At 34.8% G+C, this 17918-nt stretch overlaps 1 protein-coding gene across 1 annotated transcript in view; it reads left to right on the top strand.

The window, feature by feature from the left end:
• The first annotated feature begins 1182 nt into the window (after positions 1–1182).
• Positions 1183–17918, top strand: part of LOC132751543 (uncharacterized) — a 36238-nt gene continuing 19502 nt past the window's right edge. The window contains exons 1-4 of the mRNA XM_060741723.1: positions 1183–1292; positions 11771–14182; positions 16024–16598; positions 17169–17327. Of these exons, the coding sequence (XP_060597706.1) occupies positions 1196–1292; positions 11771–14182; positions 16024–16598; positions 17169–17327 (3243 nt within the window). The 5' untranslated portion in view covers positions 1183–1195. The remainder of the gene's footprint in view (positions 1293–11770; positions 14183–16023; positions 16599–17168; positions 17328–17918) is intronic.

Here is a 17918-nt window from a genome sequence, read left to right as displayed (position 1 = left end):
TTTTTTTACGACAGCCACACTTTATCCTTGCATATCATGGCTACTTCCTTAACAAAGACACTTAAAAAGAATAAAAAAAAGTTTCCTCGACTGGGATTTGAACTCCAGACCTCTCACTCACTAAGCGAGCGCGTTACCCCTGCACCACGGAGAAGTTATACTAACAATGTCTGAATAACATCCAGTCATTTTAAATTTTGAACTTCCATTGCATTTCGGGTTTGTAATCCTTATTAATTTCGAGGTATTTTGTTCAGGATAAACCTGTTGTTTAAAATTGAAGTAAATAATTTAGCGAAAATCTTCTCGCCAAAACAGTCCGACATGTAGAATCTATATATTCCACTACTCGGTTTGTGTAGTATTCGGTAATCGACATCGTTAAAAATAGTATTTTCATTGATAAAATCATATTCATCCGCGTAATTTGTGATTGTGCATTTATTGACAATTCTTTAGGCCAACGCTATTTTTAAACTTTGAATTCGTTGTAATTTGTTGGAAACTTGTAACAAAATAAAAATATTTCTTTCTTTTAAATCGCTAGTTTTAAGCTGTTTTGAGAACTAATGGTTGTTAGGTTTGTCTTAATCTTCTGTGTCAGAGATTGAATGTCCGCTTTGTATTTACTTATTTTCGATCAGAAAATTCAATAAAACAATATAAGAAATCTTCGACCATTCGGAAATTATTTTGCTTGAAAATTAATGCGCCTGTCTTTGACCATCTTTACGCAGTGATCTCCTCTGAATTTTTCGGCGTTAGTGTACATATAAAGGGAAGTAACCGCTTCAAAAAAATGGACTACTTTCGGCATTTGCAATTAACAGCATTAGACTCTGAAATTTCGCTACCATTATTTGTTTGGTCTAACGACCCAAACAAATAAAAATGATATATGTTGTCAAAATTCTATCCGTCATATCTGTACTCAATCATACCAATATTTTACGAAAAGAAAGTTTTTAATGATAAGCAAGTTATGTTCCTGATTAATAGCAGAGTTTGCATGAAAGGCAAAAAGTAATCAAACATTTTACTGGAATTTGATCACAAAGCCATTACCTGAAGATGCCACACTTGTCAATCGTGTCTTGGTTTAATGATATGCTGAACAGATTTTTATGAAAATGCATTTTGCTTTAGAAATGAACAATTATGAATGTACTTTTATTTTTGCAGATCAACAGGAATAATGGAATTAATAAACGCACAGACACTTGGCTTCATAATTGCCTTTCTTGTCGCTTTAGTCGCATTGGTCATGGCATTGTCAAAACGATTCCCAATAGGTAAAGTGATTTCATTTTCTTACATACGAGGGCTGTGCAAAAAGTAAAAGGACTAAAGCTCTAATATCCACATTGTGAGTTTTACGTACACAATTTTACAAAAGTCAAATCTCGGAGCTTGTCCTATATAAAAAAGTGCAAGTATCAATAAATTTTCTTTGACAATTTAAAATGACAAGCGTTAAGCAACCGGTGCACTTTTAAGATAAAATAAAAGACGTTCATGATGTCGAAAAATAAATACAAAACGTAACAAACATCATTCTTTCTGAAACTATTCTCTCTTGTGCTATTGGTGTCTAAATCGTGTAACCATAACCATGCCTCATTTGTAGAGATGAGAAAAATCAAGAAATCAATCATATTCTGTTCAAGGTTCCTTATACAATTGACCGGTGGCCGGCCAGCCAACATTTCTCCTGATTTTAGCTCACCTGTCACAGTGACAGGGTGAGCTTTTGTGATCGCTTTTAGTCCGGCGTCCCTCCGTCGTCTGTCAGGAAGAAAAACTTTAAATATCTTCTTTTTAAAAACCCAAAAACTAGAGCTTAGATATTTGGCATGAAACATCTTCTAGTGATTGTCTACCAAGTTTGTTCAAATAAAAGCTCCGGTGTCAAAGTTGGCCCCGCCCCAGGGGTTCATTGATTTTCCCTAAATGCATATGGTAAAAACTTAAAAACTCTTCTTTTAAAGAACCCAGAGAGCTAGAGCTAAGATATTTAGCATGAAACATCTTCTAACGAGTGTCTACTATGTTTGTTCAAATAAAAGCCCTGGGGTCAAAATTGGCCCCGCCCCAGGGGTGTCATTGATTTTCCCTATATGCATATAGTAAAAACTTAAAAAATCTTCCTTTTAAAGAACTCAAAGAGCTAGAGCTAAGATGTTTAGCATGAAACATGTTCTAATGGGTGCCTACCAAGTTTGTTCAAATAAAAGCCCTGGGGTCAAAATTGGCCCGTCCCGGGGGTCATTGATTTTCCTTATATGTGTAAAGCAAAAACTTAAAAATCGTCTTTGTAAAAACCCAAATAGCTAGAGTTTAGATATTAAGCATGAAACATCTTCTAGTGAGTGTCTACAAAGTTTGTTCAAATCAAAGCCCTGGGGTCAAAATTGGCCCCGCCCCGGGGGTCATTGATTTTCCTTATATGTGTATAGCAAAAACTGAAAAATTTTCTTTGAAAAAACCCAAATAGCTAGAGTTTAGATATTAAGCATGAAACATCTTCTGGTAAGTGTCTACAAAGTTTGTTGAAATAAAAGCCCTGGGTTCAAAACTGACCCCGTCCCAGGGGTGTCATTGTTTTTGACTATATGTGTATATAGTAAAAACTTAAAAAATCTTCTTTTAAAAAACCGAATGAGCTAGAGCTTAGATGTTTAGCATGAAACATCTTCTTATGGGTGTCTACCAAGTTTGTTCAAATAAAAGCCCTTGGGTAAAAATTGGCCCTGCCGGGGGGTGCTAGGTGGTACTATAGGTCATTGTTTTTCATTATATGTGTGTAGTAAAAACTTAACATCATGAATCATCTTCTAATGGGTGTCTTCCAAGTGTGTTCAAATAAAAGCCCTGGGGTTTAAACTGGCCCCGTTTCAATTTAAACATTACGATATTGTACAGTAAAATAAAATTATCACTCTTCAAATAATCACTATCATTTATTAAACAAATTCGGGATAAATACTTCTAAATAAATAATTACTGTGCATCATTATTAAATCATTTTATTGATAACATGTGTATCTAGTTAAAATGGTCTCAAATACAATCCTTCCCATCAAATTTTCAGCTTTCTTCCTCGCCATTCTTCGCTATTTCATGTCTATTATCTCGTATTCGCCGTCTTTGAAACCGAGTGTCCGATGGCCTATTTATTGACCTGTTTTTATGTAATCTTTTCGTACGTAGCTGAAGAAGTATTGCTTATCTGATGGAAAAATTAAACTATCACAACATGTCAGTACAACTTAGGTTCAAAAATCTTTTTGATGCGCTGCGCCGGGTGCGTGTAACCATTGTTATTCATTATCACAAATAACACTCGTTTAGCACAATAATTTGATAAATTTATGCTCAAATGGTAGAAAACAATTTACGATTGCCATACATTTGAATTTACTCTAAATTAATCGGAATATGAAGACACAAAACACAAAGTTCTATTAATTTGTGTACAATCTTCGTATATGCGTATAAGTATGATAATACGGGGCATCCGTGGCCGAGTGGTTCAGTTATTTGACATGAAAACACTTTCTATTCACCGTTGTGGATTTGAATACCACTAAGCACTTTTCATGAAAGGAAGCTATCCTACTAGCGTACGTAATCTCGGAATTTCTACTCAGGTGCCTGGAATAATGCACGGTGGGATATTTAAGGTCTCCCTCCACAAGTAAATCTTGAAAGTCGCTTCATGAGCTCTATTGTTTTGGTGGAACTAAAAACCAAACAATCAAGCTCAATCCGGCGTAATATACGTTCGATTGTACATTTGTTTGAGTAATTAAAAAAGATCTTTAACTTATGAAACAGACTGAATTAAGAATTTTTTATCTGAATTATCGTATGATACTGAATGGCCTCATAGTTGTGGGGACATTTGTCACCTTTGTGCCAATATTGACACCAGGGTTATGATAAATATCAGGTTTTGCTATCGGGCGTATAAAATATGTTTTTGTTTGTTTGTTTGTTTTGGGTTTTACGTCACATCGACACAGTATAGGTCATATCGCGACGTTCTAGCTTTACTGATGGAGGAAGACCTCAGGTGCCCCTCCGTGCATTATTTCAGGCACGAACGGGTACCTGAGTAGAACCACCGACGTTCTGTAAGCTAGCTGGATAGCTTCCTTACATTAAATAATCCAAAGTCCCTGTCGGGATTCGAACCCACAGCGGTGAGGGGCAAGTGGTTTGAAGTCAACGACCTTAACCACTCGGCCACGGACGCCCCATATGTTTTTGTTATCATGTTAGACATAATAGATTTTGCAATGTTTCGTTATTAACATATCATATGATTGAGAATGCAATTTTTTTTGAAGGATATGTATAATTTATTAAATGAAATTTCAGTCGCTGTAGCACTTGCTTTTGTCAGAATTTCATAATACTTGACTGTGATATTATCTAAAATAATATTGATTTAATAAAAATAAATTGAGAATTGATAATTATTGATTATGATCAATAAATAATATTAAAGTAAGCAATAAACGTAATCAAGATTTTGATAACTTAAATAGTATTCTAGCAAGGTAAATTTTATGATTAAATGTATTCAGGATTGTGATAAATGATATTCTAGTAAGAATCATGAAAAATGTATTCATATTAGTGATCACTTAAAATAATATACATGTAGTAAGATATTATTTAAATGTATTCATGATGGTGATCAGATAGATAATATTCAAGTAAGATATAGAGAACACTGAATGAGAGGAGATTTTATATAAATTTATTGAATAAGATGAATAAAATGCTATTATGGGGCCTCTGATTCTAAATTATTCTATTGATCACAGGAGCCTCTTTTCAGTGTCTCGCCTATAGTGTAACGCTTACATTAGCGAGTATTAAGTTTAAGAAATAACAATATCGCTAAAAATTACTTATAGTGGGGCGGGAAATTGAGAAAATAGTGCAAATTGTGATACAAGCATGAAACTTTCAGGAAATCATCTTTAGACCATGTAGATTTCAAAAGTGAAGTGGGCCCAAAAATATCTCTGCTCATTCAAGATGGCCGCCATTTTCAAAATGGCCGCCATATACATTTGACGTACATACCAACTCATTCATTCCAATTTTTGGTAGAGACCTTTAACTAATTTCAAAAGCATGCATATAGTTTGTCCTTTTCAAAAATTTAAATCTTACAAAATTTCTCTTTCATGCCTCTTCCAAATCCAAGATGGCGTCCAATATGGCCGTCGATTTTGTGCAAAACTGTTATATCATTTTTATAGTATAATTTGTTGCACAAATTATGTTTATTATGATAAAAAGTGTTTAAACATATCAGAGATAATCAAATCATATGTTAATCTCAATAAAAGTAAACATTTTAAAAGTTTTTGTCTTAGAAATATCTTTTAGAAAGATCAAAGAAAAAAAATCCATTTTTTTTCATATTTTTCAAATTTGATTTCCTTAATTAATGTACAAAGTTAAAAAAGTTTACTTAATATCTTAAACTGTATTTGACATTCCATTAATATCATGTGTTTATTGTAAAAAATGTAAGAAAAACATTAAATCTGTAGGATTTATATCTTGTGAAAGTGGGTGGGGTAATATTATACGGTAATTATTGTAAAAGAAAAAACAACAGAAAATAAACATAGCTAAGTTCATTCTATTTCTTTGCCTTTTTGCTTTTCTATGAATTCTTATGCAAATGTTCCAACTTAAAAAGTAGTTTTTATGCGATGAAAGTATTTTTGTCTTCCTTCGGGCTAAGTGGCTAAGCAAGAAATGCACATACAAACATGTGTATACATTCAGTAATTAAATTTGGTTGCATGATAATTTTTGTTTCAATATATTTGATATCATATATTAATTGTTAATTGTAAAGACATATAAGAAGACAATAAATCAACTAAACGTGCTTAAAATAGCAGGCAAGTACATGAATATAAGGTATAAAGGTAGTCCATAAACGCATATTTTTGACTCCTTCACAATTTTATATTTATAATATTAACCTGGCTTAAAAGCCAACAAAATGTATATGATGTGAAACAAATATATCAATGATATGGCCTGGCCTGCATGCAGTTTTTTGAAAAGTTAAGATACAAAGTAAGTGTATTTCCTAAAGTAATGATATCTCATTTTTTTCTTTCAATAAGAGGGCAATGATGACCCTGGATCACTCACCTAAGATCATTGTTGGAAAAAAGGTAACAAGATCATTTTGGGAGTGTCAATTATGTCATAACACACATGATTTGTGTCATAATTGAATCCGGTTGCGTTTAAAAAAACATGCTCAATATCTAGTTTCATTTTTTTTCACACGAAAGGACTTTAATAACCATATTCATATATGAGTCCATATAAACTTAGTAAATTTTGACCATGTTGACCATGAAATATAACACAATTATGATGTTACATGATTAATGTCTATGCGTCGTATACTGTTGGTTAAGAGAAAACAGATTTAATACATTAGTCTTTGTAAATTAAGTGATACTCATTGCAAAACCATTTTAGACTGCAGTAGCATCATACAAATGGATGCATGTTATATCAGGCTACATCCCAAATATCTTAGTTCAAGTCATTGTTGTTTAACACTTGATGTTTTAATGTGTTTTCTTATACAAGACTGTGAACCCAGTTGGCTCTATGAGCATGATACATTAAATATGTTAAAAAAGACACAAGGTGGGGCTACATGCTTAGTACCTGTGCTCTGTGCATTTTGATTTTTGAGAAGATTTTTAATTTTGAATGTACCCTTAATGATCCAAAAGTGTTTAATGTAACTTTAAAAGAGGTCTTCTTTACTTGGCAAGATTATATGGTGACTATCTAAGCTCTAGGCATTGTAGTTTCTTTGTTTGTTGATTTTTTTAAATAACAACAACGACACAGGTTTTTAAAAACTGTGTTCCTCGTGAGGGCCTTTAAATCATGCTCCTGCAGTCCAAAATGGCTTTACCTGTCACTTTGTTTACATTGACTTATATAATAAAATTCTTCTCCGAAACTACAGTGTATAGAGAAGAAAATATATCGTATATCATCACATTGTGATGCTATATAAAGATTATGAACTATTTTGGCATAGGGTCAAAATCACTTAGTTTACATGGACTCTTATTGGAATATAGTTATATGAGTCTTTTTGTAGTTCTGAGAGCCTAGTTATTGGGCATGTTTCTTTTCAAATAGTATATAAATCATGACTGTATTTGGTGAAAAAAGATACTCCTTATATGATTTTAGCATTCTTCAGTATTAAAGAATTATAGACCTTAAAATTCCAGCAGTGGATCTTAGGCGAGTGATCTAGGGTCAACTATTCTCTATTGTTTAATGGGGAAAATAAAGTATGATTACATTTAGTTTATATTCCAAATCATAAGCTATGTTATGTGGGTCAAGCTGTTTTATTGATACCCATTTTAGCACACATAGATAATATCAGTCGCCTTAATTTTTGTTTCTTTTGAAAATATCATGTCTACATAAGTTATTAGAAATGGACAGTACTAACTCAATTATACTTGGTTACAAAGATGTTCAAGTAAATATAACTTTGAATCATTCTGTTACAAGCATTTAGCAAGACTAAATTGTCCAGGAAATAATTTTATTCATAAATAGACAACATTTCACTCAGGTCAAGGCATGATTTTATCTAACATATGGTTCGTTGATGAATATTCAGTCTTCTTTCTGTACAATTATCAAATTATATTAAGAATATTGAAACAACTTATATCATGCAAACACATTTAATAACTGAATGTATACATATAATTGTATCTGCATTTATTGATATTTTAGTACACCCTCTAGACCTAAAGGAAGACCAAAATACCTTAATACAATAAAATACTTTTACAGTGAATATTTGCATAAGAATTCATAAAAGACGTTATTTTGTACTACAATTGTCTGATATATTTACCCCACCCACTTTGAATAAGTATAAAACCTTCACATTTTTTGTTTTTGTTACAATTATACAGTAAAACATAGTGTTGATTCAATATCAAATACACTTCTAGAAACTATGTAACTTTTGGAATTTTGTACATAGACCTAGAAAACCATGTTAGAGAAAAATGCAAAAAGTGGCACTTTTTCTTTGATATTGTTAAAGATTTTTTTTTGTACAAAAAACTAAAAACATGACTAACAATGTGGTTAACCTAAAATTTGATTTTTATTTTGATATGTTTAACAATTTTATATGGAAATAAGCATACTGTGTGCAAAAAATTATACTACAAAAGAGATATATCAGTTTTCATTAAAATTGGCAGCCATATTGGACGCCATCTTGGATTCTGAAGAAATATGCAAGCGAAATTGCTGAAAGATTTAAATATTTGAAAAGGGGAAACTATATGCATGCTTTGGTGTAAGTTTCAAGTCTGTACAAAAAATTGGAATGAATGAGCTATTATGTACGTCAAATTTATATGGCGGCCATCTTGAAAATGGCGGCCATCTTGAATGAGCAGAGATATTTTTGGGCCCACTTCACTTTTGAAATCTACATGGTCTAAAGATAATTTCCTGAAAGTTTCATGCTTGTATCACAATTTGCACTATTTTGACAGCAGAGACCTTATTTCCCGCCCCACTATTAATGTAGTTCGAATTCGAGAAATTATCTAATGATGCGCATCCGAATGCATATTTGGATATATTATTTAGATTCTTACACGACATTGTTTCCGCACTTATTTTTAGCGCGTCGCATTTTCAATGGGTATGTCACATATCTAATGGTTACGTCATCTGTCTAGATATAGAACGTCAACGATTTTACAAACTTTCGTTTCTATTATGTGCAATGTTTAAACGTGTTTTTATCAAATGTCTTTATTACACATCTGCGCCTTTGTTTATGAGATAAATATGAAACAATGTATTTCATGATTGTAAAAAAAATATTCAAGAAAGAAATGTGAAAAAATGTATTCATTGTTATAACTGAGATAATGTTAAAGTAAGATATATGAAAAAGGTATTTATGACTGTGCTTACTAAGATAACTTTAAATATTAAAGTAAGATATATGAAAAATATATTCATGAGTTTGATAACTTAAATAATATTGAAGCACCACTAAGATTAAAAGTTTAGTTAATACATATTTATATTAGTTTGATTGTGTTGTAAGCTATTAACTTATTGAAACGATATCAGATCCGTTTCCGGAACAACCAGAACCAAACAATGAGTGACTTTCATATGAAAAGCTTTCACCCCACGCGGTCAGCAACCCTTACATTATAAGTCCGACGGGTTAACCATTCGGCCACTCAAAACACGTTGTAAACAGTATGAAATGTTTACATTATTTTTACATTTATTACACAAACTATCAGGCAATATGGTTGATATTTTTGCTAAGGTGGAGAGGTTTGGTGTACTTGTGTTACTTGCAAGCAATTGGAATAATTTGTTCAGCATTTTGCGACGTCTTTAATGTTTTGCGTGAGCATTAAGATGTATAGTGTCTTTTTGTTATTGTCCAAGCGCATACTATCCTTGGAAATGTTTACAAACGATATGTGGGGTAATACTTGTTAATTCTACCTGTTCCCAATAAAGTTGAATTCATTAAACTAATCATCTTTTTTAAATGACAGCGAACATTAAATCACACAAAAGCAAGGACGTTAAATCAGAATGTGCAATGTTACATGTACAATAAAGCGACGCTTTCTAATCGCCCATGGGGTCATTGGTTTTTATTATGTACACAAAGTAAAAACTTAGAATATCTTGTTGTCAGAAGGAACAAGGCTCATAGCTATGATATTTTTTGGTATGTGATATTATCTATAGGTCTTCTACTAAAGTTCAAAATTAGCCCTGCCCCGGGGGATTCATAGGTTTTCTATATAATATTATATGTATATAGTAAACAAACCTCAAAATCTTCTTTTCTGAACTGACAAAGGCTAGAGGCATGAAACATTGTGTAGGGGACCGTTACCAAGACTGTTTAAATTATAGCCTTGGGGTCAATATTGGCCCCGCACCATGTTTCATTGATTTCATTATCTAAATATTAAAAACAAAAACTAAACAAATGTTTTCTGAATAGGAGAAAACAGGAGCATGAGACATTGTCTGGTGGATCTGTATCAAACTTGTTTGAACTTAACCCTTGGATTGAAATTTTGCCCTGTCAAAAGGGAGAATGACCTACTTTCTTGTCACTTGATGAACAACCGTGACATTTGAACCATGTGCAAAGTTTGGGAGGAAAAATTTAATTTTAATATAAGCTGACCTTGATTTGTTACGTGTGATCTACTTTCTTGTCCTATGGTAAACAGCTATGATATTTGGACCATGTGCACAATTTGAAATGTAAATAGAACTTTGATATAAGCTGACCTCGATTTTGATGATATGAACTTCTTTTTAGTCATGAAATCTAGGCCATGTGGAATATAACATTGACCACTAGACTCAACTGCATTATTTGCAAAGTTCAGTTGTAAAGAAACAAAAAAAATCTTCTGTTCCTAACCTACTATTGAATGTTGTATTACATAATGTGGTGGTAAAGCATTTTTTCACAAATGCAATCTGGTTTTCATGTTTTCCGAAGTGTGAGCATATAGTCGCCGCTTTGTTCGTCCGTCCGCTCTCACGGGGCAATATAATGTTGCTAGAGGGACACTAGGTAACTATTGTTTCTCTTTGATGTCATTCATACCGTTATGATTCTATGTGGCTATTTTCTTTTGTGTGACTACAAAGAACAACAGAGAGAACAAAAGAGTAGCCACATTATTACTGTCCCGTTAGAACGTCCGTCCGTCCGTCCGCTTTTCTTGTCCGGGAAATAACTTGGAAACAACAGGAGGTATCAACATCTATTTGTAGGTAGATATATCTCATTTAGTAGGTGTGCATTGCACTATAACCGTAACTCTGCCTTGCCTATTTTTTTAATTATTGCCCTTTGTTTATTTTAACACTTTGAACTCTGTCCGGGACATAGCTCTTAAACTATAAGAGGTATCAACATGAAACTTTGTAGGTAGTTTGATATCATGGAGTAAGTGTGCAGTGCACCAGAAACGTAACTTTGCCTTGCCTTATACTTGAAACATTGTCCTTTGTTTATTGTCCTGGACATAACTCTAAAACTATAAGAGGTATCAACATGAAATTTTGAAGTTGGATAAATCTTATTGAGTAAGTTTGCAATGCACACGAACCGTAACTTTGTCTTGCCTAATACTATTATTGTCAATTATTGTCCTTGTTTATTTTTACACTATGAACATTGTCCGGGACATAACTCTAAAACTATAAGAGTTATCAAGATGAAACTTTGCAAATCAATAGATCTCATTGAGTAGGTTTGCAGTGAACAAGAATCGTAACTATATCTTCCCTAATTTGGGAGTTATTTCCCTTTGTTTATTTTTACTTTACGACTTTTGTCCGGGACATAACTCTTAAACTATTAGAAAATGGAACTTTGTAGGTAAATAGATCTCATTGGATAAAACTGCACTGCTAAAGTACCTAAACACAGCCTTGTCTAATTTTGGAGTTATTGCTTTTTTTTTTACTTTCCTGTGTCCAAAACCTTCTCGGGGAGCATCACCCGGTTCAACCGGTTCTTGTTTTATTAGTTTGTCCTTAAAAATTCACCTTGGATCATTACTATTTTATACTTACAATTATAAATAAATTAATTTAAAACACTAGATGTTATATTTGTTTTATATTTTAGAGAAAATAATACCTTCGACTCCAAAGAGGAAAGTACCTGTACGGTATGATGATCATGATCAACCGTCGATTCGTAATCGGCGGCTAACGCTCACAGAGCAGAGGTCACCTGATAGGGAAAATTTACTAAGGATGGCTTCAATGCAACCTTTAGTGAGTTCATCACCGCCTATATCACCTACATCTACGACAAGAGCAAGACCGTCTTCACCCACTCCAAGGGCATCTACACATCCGGATAGGCCATCTTCATCCACTCCGGCTGAGCTATCTACAACAACCACGTCAAGAGCATCTACACCTCCGGCTAGGCCATCTACAGCCACGCTTATGGCACATACACCTCCGGCTAGGCCATCTACACCAACTCCAAGGGCACTTACGCCTACAGCTAGTCCATCTTCATCCACAACAAAGGCATCTTCACTTCCGGGTAGACCATCTACATCCACACCATCTCCGGCAAGACCATCTTCGCCCACTCCAAGGGCAACTTCACCTACGACTAGACAACCTTCACACACGCTTATTGCACCTACATTTACGGTTGAGGCACATACACCCACGCCAAGGGCACCTTCACCTCCGGCTAGGCCATCTTCACCCACTTCAAGGGTACCTACACATGCAGCTAGTCCTTCTACAGCCACAACAAGGCCATCTACACCTCCGGGTATACCGTCTACATTCATGCAAAGGGCACATACACCTCCAGCAAGGCCATCTTCACCTACTCAAAGGGCACCTACACCTCCGACTAGTTCACCTACATCCACGGTAAAGGCACCTACACCTCCGACAAGAGAACCTTCACACACTCTTATTGCCCATACATCTACTGTTGGTGCACCTACACCCACTCCAAGGGCACCTACACCTCAAGCTAGTCCATCTACATCCACATCAAGGGCACCCACACCTCCGGGTAGACCATTAACATCCCCGCCAAGGGCACATACAACTCCGGCTAGGCCATCTTCATCCAAGTTAAAAGCACCTTCCCCTCCGGCTGGACAATCACCAACGCTTATTGCGCCTACATCTCCGGTTGGGGCACCTTTATCTGCACCAAGGGCACCTACACCTCCAGCTAGTCTATTTTCACCAAAGCCAACAGTTGCTTTACCTCCAACTACGGCACCTTCACCACGGCATGTGACTACCACGCCAAGGGGACCTACAGCTACGGCTTGTCCATCTTTACCAATGCCAACAAATGCTATACTTTCGGCTACACCTCTGGGTAGACCATCTTCATCCCCGCCAAGGGCACAAACAATTTCGGCTGAGCAATCTTCACCCACGTTAAACTCACCTTCCCTTCCGGCTACGCAATCTTCACAAACGCTCATTGCACCTATATCTCCGGTTGGAGCACCTATATCCACGCCAAGGGCACCTACATCTCCGGGTAGTCTTTACTCACCAACGCAAATAGTTGTTATACCTCCGGCTACGGCACCTACACCAGCGGCTGTGACACTCACGCCAAGAGCATCTACACCTCCGGCTAGTCTATATTCATCAACGCCAACAGTTGCTTTACCTCCGGCTACGACACTTACACAAGCGCATGTGACACCCACGCCAAGAGAACCTTTATCTCCGGCTAGTCCATCTTTACCAACGCCAACAGTTCTTTACAAACGACAACCTCCCGCTACGGCACCTACACCATCGCCTGTGACACTCACGCCAAGAGCATCTACACCAACACAAATAGTTGCTATACCTCCGGCTACGGCACCTACACTAGCGCCTGTGACACCCATGCCAATGGCACATACACCACCGACTAGCCCAACTTTACCAACGCTAATTGCACCTACATCTCCGGTTGGATCACCTATATCCAACCCAAGGGCACCTACACCTCCGGCTAGTCTTTATTCATCAACGCCAACAGTTTCTTTACCTCCGGCTACGGCACCTTCACCACCGCCTGTGACACTCACGCCAAGAGCACTTACACCTCCGGCTAGTCCATATTCACCAACGCCAACAGTTGCTTTACCTCCGGCTACAGCACCTTCACCACCGCCTGTGACACTCACGCCAAGAGCATCTACACCTCCGGGTAGTCTATATTCACCAACGCCAACAGTTGCTATACCTCCGGCTACGGCACCTACACCACCGCCTGTGACACCCACGTCAAGGGCACCTACACCTCCGGCTAGTCATTCTTTACCAACGCCAACAGTTCTTTACCAACGCCAACCTCCCGCTACGGCACCTACACCAGCGCCTGTGACACCCACGCCGAGGGCACCTACACCTCCGGCTAGTCAATCTTTACCAACCCCAACAGTTCTTTACAAACGCAAACCTCCCGCTACGGCAAATACACTACCGCCTGTAACACCGATACATCAACAAGCGGATATGGCAGAGCAACTGACAAGGGACCAAGGTAAGAAACAACCAATACTTAGTGTCAAAGCTATGTCAGGAGAGTGTGTCCCTACAAATATTTTTAAAAAAACACAGTGTCAATAAGTGGAAATGCGAAAGGACTTCAATTATCAATATTGCTCAATAGTAGTTTGCACTTATCGTCATTACTGTTCAGATTGTAGCAAAAACCACCGAGTGCGATAGTACCGGAATCTAAAATATATGAGTATGAAGTATCAGATATCTTGAAAAGGATCTTTCTAATGATATTTCTAAAATTAACTGCATTAACGGTGTCTTGAAAATGTTTTAACTCTGTCTCTATCACCTTAAATTTGTGTATACTAGCATGTTACTGTTTTTTATGATGTTTTTCAATTCCCATAACTGTCAAATAATTCCAATTAAATATCTTTCGGGCGTACCACAAACATCCTTTTGTCATATTCATTCATATTTTAATAAATTAAAGTGTTTATTGTGACCCAAATGAATTGCGGCAATCACAAATTATTTGCTTGATTTCATCATTCCAAGAACAATACTGGTATGTTGTTGCTAGATAGAGATTTGCTGAATGTAATAGACTTAAACATTTTTGGTATATAACAGGTTGCTATATACATATTTTACATTCTTTTATAGAGTTGTAGAGTTGCTTTAAACAATTTTGATGAATCTAATTGAATTACAACTCTAATTACGAAAATATAGCAATGCAAGAATGCGATAAAGTAAAATGCTAAATTGTGTAAAAAGAAAAGTAGCTTTATAAAAAAGTGAGCACAGATCTCCGTATATATTTTGAAAAGAAACACAGCCTTAACGTAAAACTAAGTCGCTAAGGGATTGTTAATATATAAAATGTTCTTGCAAACAACATAAAGACCTACCTTTTTGATATTTATTGGCCTGCTTATTTTTCTGACCTATTATGACCTTGAACATTAATACACCATACAGGTCAAATTATTTATATTAACTTACGTTGCCATAACTTTGTTATTTATTTATGAATTTGCTTTATTCTTTGACAAAACAGGCTATGATGATTACTTCAAAAGTGACAATAAAGTTAGTATATTTTCATTAATATAATATTTTCAATGAGTTTGGCCTTAGAAGTAAGAAGAAAATCGATAGCTTTGTATGGACTGATGTATAGGACAACACATGTTGTCTTTTTGTGGATAAAAATATCTCTTTTTTGGCATATAACAATGACTGTTAGACCTCTATAATCGTTTTATAAATCATAAACTTCGGTACACTTGAGCGTAAATCATGGAGATAATACAGTATCGTAAGGATAATTAAGATGAAACATTGTTCAGACAAGTTGATTTATTTGGCTCTAATTGAAAGATTATTCTTGATAACACAAACCTATTTACATATATAAAATAATCTGGAAACAAATTGACCCCCAGGAAGCATTTATCACAACAAATAACATGAAAATTGCAGACTCGGTTTGATGAGGAATAATGAATAAGTGCAACACCCCTCTTGAGTCTTTAAGTTCTTGTAACAAAAAGGAACTGTATTAGTTAGAAAATTTAGATTAATAAGATATACAGAAATACAGTAATTTTTGATATTTTTGCAATATATCTTAGAGGTTTGTGGCTTATAGATGAACTTAATTTTTGTCATTCGCAGTCAGGAATGATCATAAGGACTCATTTTAAATATGATAATAAACAGAAAGCACATGTGAAGACGTAACATTGTTAAATTGATTTTGGTTGTTTAAATAGTATTAGGGGCATACATATGTTTGCTTTCAATTGAAGTCATGGTTGGTTTTCCTAAAAACCTTTAAAAAATCAGTCAAATATATTTCTTTTTTTCTAGATCCCGTGATTGCACACGGGACACATTTGAAGAACAACAAATACCGTCAGTGGGTAAAGGCAGGCCTAGGCTTAGGTTATCTAAAAGAGGGATTAGTACAATTTTGTGCTGATATAGGAGAACAGCAGCACAAAGATATCATAAACCAAATTCAAGCAACAAAGACTCCGAAACCAAATGTACCATGTGGCGTCTGTCAGATAACAACCCTTCAGCCAGACCACTTACAAATATCAAAAGGAAAATGCCCCTTTAATCAAGATAAATGTAACTGTTGCTATCCAAAACAGAAGAACCCCTGTCCAAACAACGTATGTGGTGCCATCTATGACAACATTCTACAGAATCATGCATCACATCCACCGGCACCTTTTTGGAAAAACAGCGATGCCCGTCATTGGTCCGTTGACCCATGGAGCATTTGCAAATGTTTTATAAATGCTCCTGGGTACAATGACAAGACATCAGCAGACAATACGGACTGTGCAGGGTTACTTCATGTTATCATAAATAACAAATATTTTCATAATCATATTGGATGCAATGTTACAGTGCATAACAATCTCTTTTCAAAGGTTAATCCTTTTTAATACTATCTGTTTATGTTTAATTGAATATTTAGAATTAATGTTATAAGAGTCAACCCGTTGCTGCTCCAAAGTGAAGATAAGATCTTTTACTTTGATAAGAATATGGACTTGCTTGTACAGTAAAGCCTTATATTCTCTTCCTAAACATAAATATAACTTAACCAATTATTGCCATTTTGTAGGGTTCTGCCCTTTTTATGTATGAGACTCATGTAGTTTTCTTAAAAAACTTTTTAACTAAATGAATTTGTATGCAACAGATTATATTTTTGTAAGGTGTAAATGTTTAAGCCCGGCTTTAAACTTACGTTGTTTTCGCGACCCTTACTAGTTTGGGTAAGGTAATATATTTATAAAAGTTATGTTACCATAATCTTTCTGTGCAGTCTAACTTTGTGCTCGATCTAGCGTTTGACTGAACGGACCGAGAAGATGCATTTAGGTATCGCTCTTATCAGTTTTAATTCTAAACTTAAGAGCCTGGTTTAGTCTCAGTGCTGAGTAAAGTATAATTAAGCGTATATGTTAGACGTAGATTTGCTTTCAATTCAATAGGTAAGACAGTATAGAAATAAGATTTTCCACTCAAGCAGTATGGAGTTAGAGGAAAGAGTGGCAAACTCTTATATAGATGATATGATAGCAGTTCTACAAGATGGTAAGGAACTTGTTCATCATCATGCTGCACAACAAGCTTTGGGGAAACTCCAAGATGTAAGTGTAAATAATGAATATATGTAAAAATTTGAAATCCTAATGGGGTTTAGAAGCATATTAAGGACATATTAAGAGTAGTTGGAACACTGTTGTAAGTGGCTTCATAATTGTTAATTTAAGTTAACATACATCGATGAGATCAAACTTAAATACCTATGAAACGTTAAAATATAAAAACACAGATATTTGGATTTATATGTATAGATAAGAATGAAAGTGAAGAAATTAGAATAGTCTGACAAACAGACACCTATACCATACATCCAGTTGTAAAGGTGGAATTTAAAAGTCCTCAGAACAAATATGAAAGATAAAATAAAATAAGATTAAGCTTATTTTGAACTAAAGTCTGACGTTATTATGGAATGTTTAACGTTGCAAAATTCAATAAATTAAACTTTTGTTCTATATTCAATATTTATGTTGCAAAGTTTTATTTTTATATTCTATAACCTAATATTTATCAAATCCATCGAAATATTTGTTCACGTAAAATTATATTAGTGCAATAATATTTCATATATATGATAAAAACAATAAAAAAATGTTCTATATTTCTGAAAATATATTGTATAATTCAAAATATAT

This window comes from Ruditapes philippinarum, unplaced genomic scaffold (genome assembly GCF_026571515.1).
Source record: "Ruditapes philippinarum isolate M1 unplaced genomic scaffold, ASM2657151v2 ctg5949_1_1_1_1, whole genome shotgun sequence".
NCBI classification, from domain to species: domain Eukaryota; kingdom Metazoa; phylum Mollusca; class Bivalvia; order Venerida; family Veneridae; genus Ruditapes; species Ruditapes philippinarum.
The sequence above is the reverse complement of the archived record's forward strand: the minus strand, read 5'-3'. Positions and strand labels throughout refer to the sequence as shown.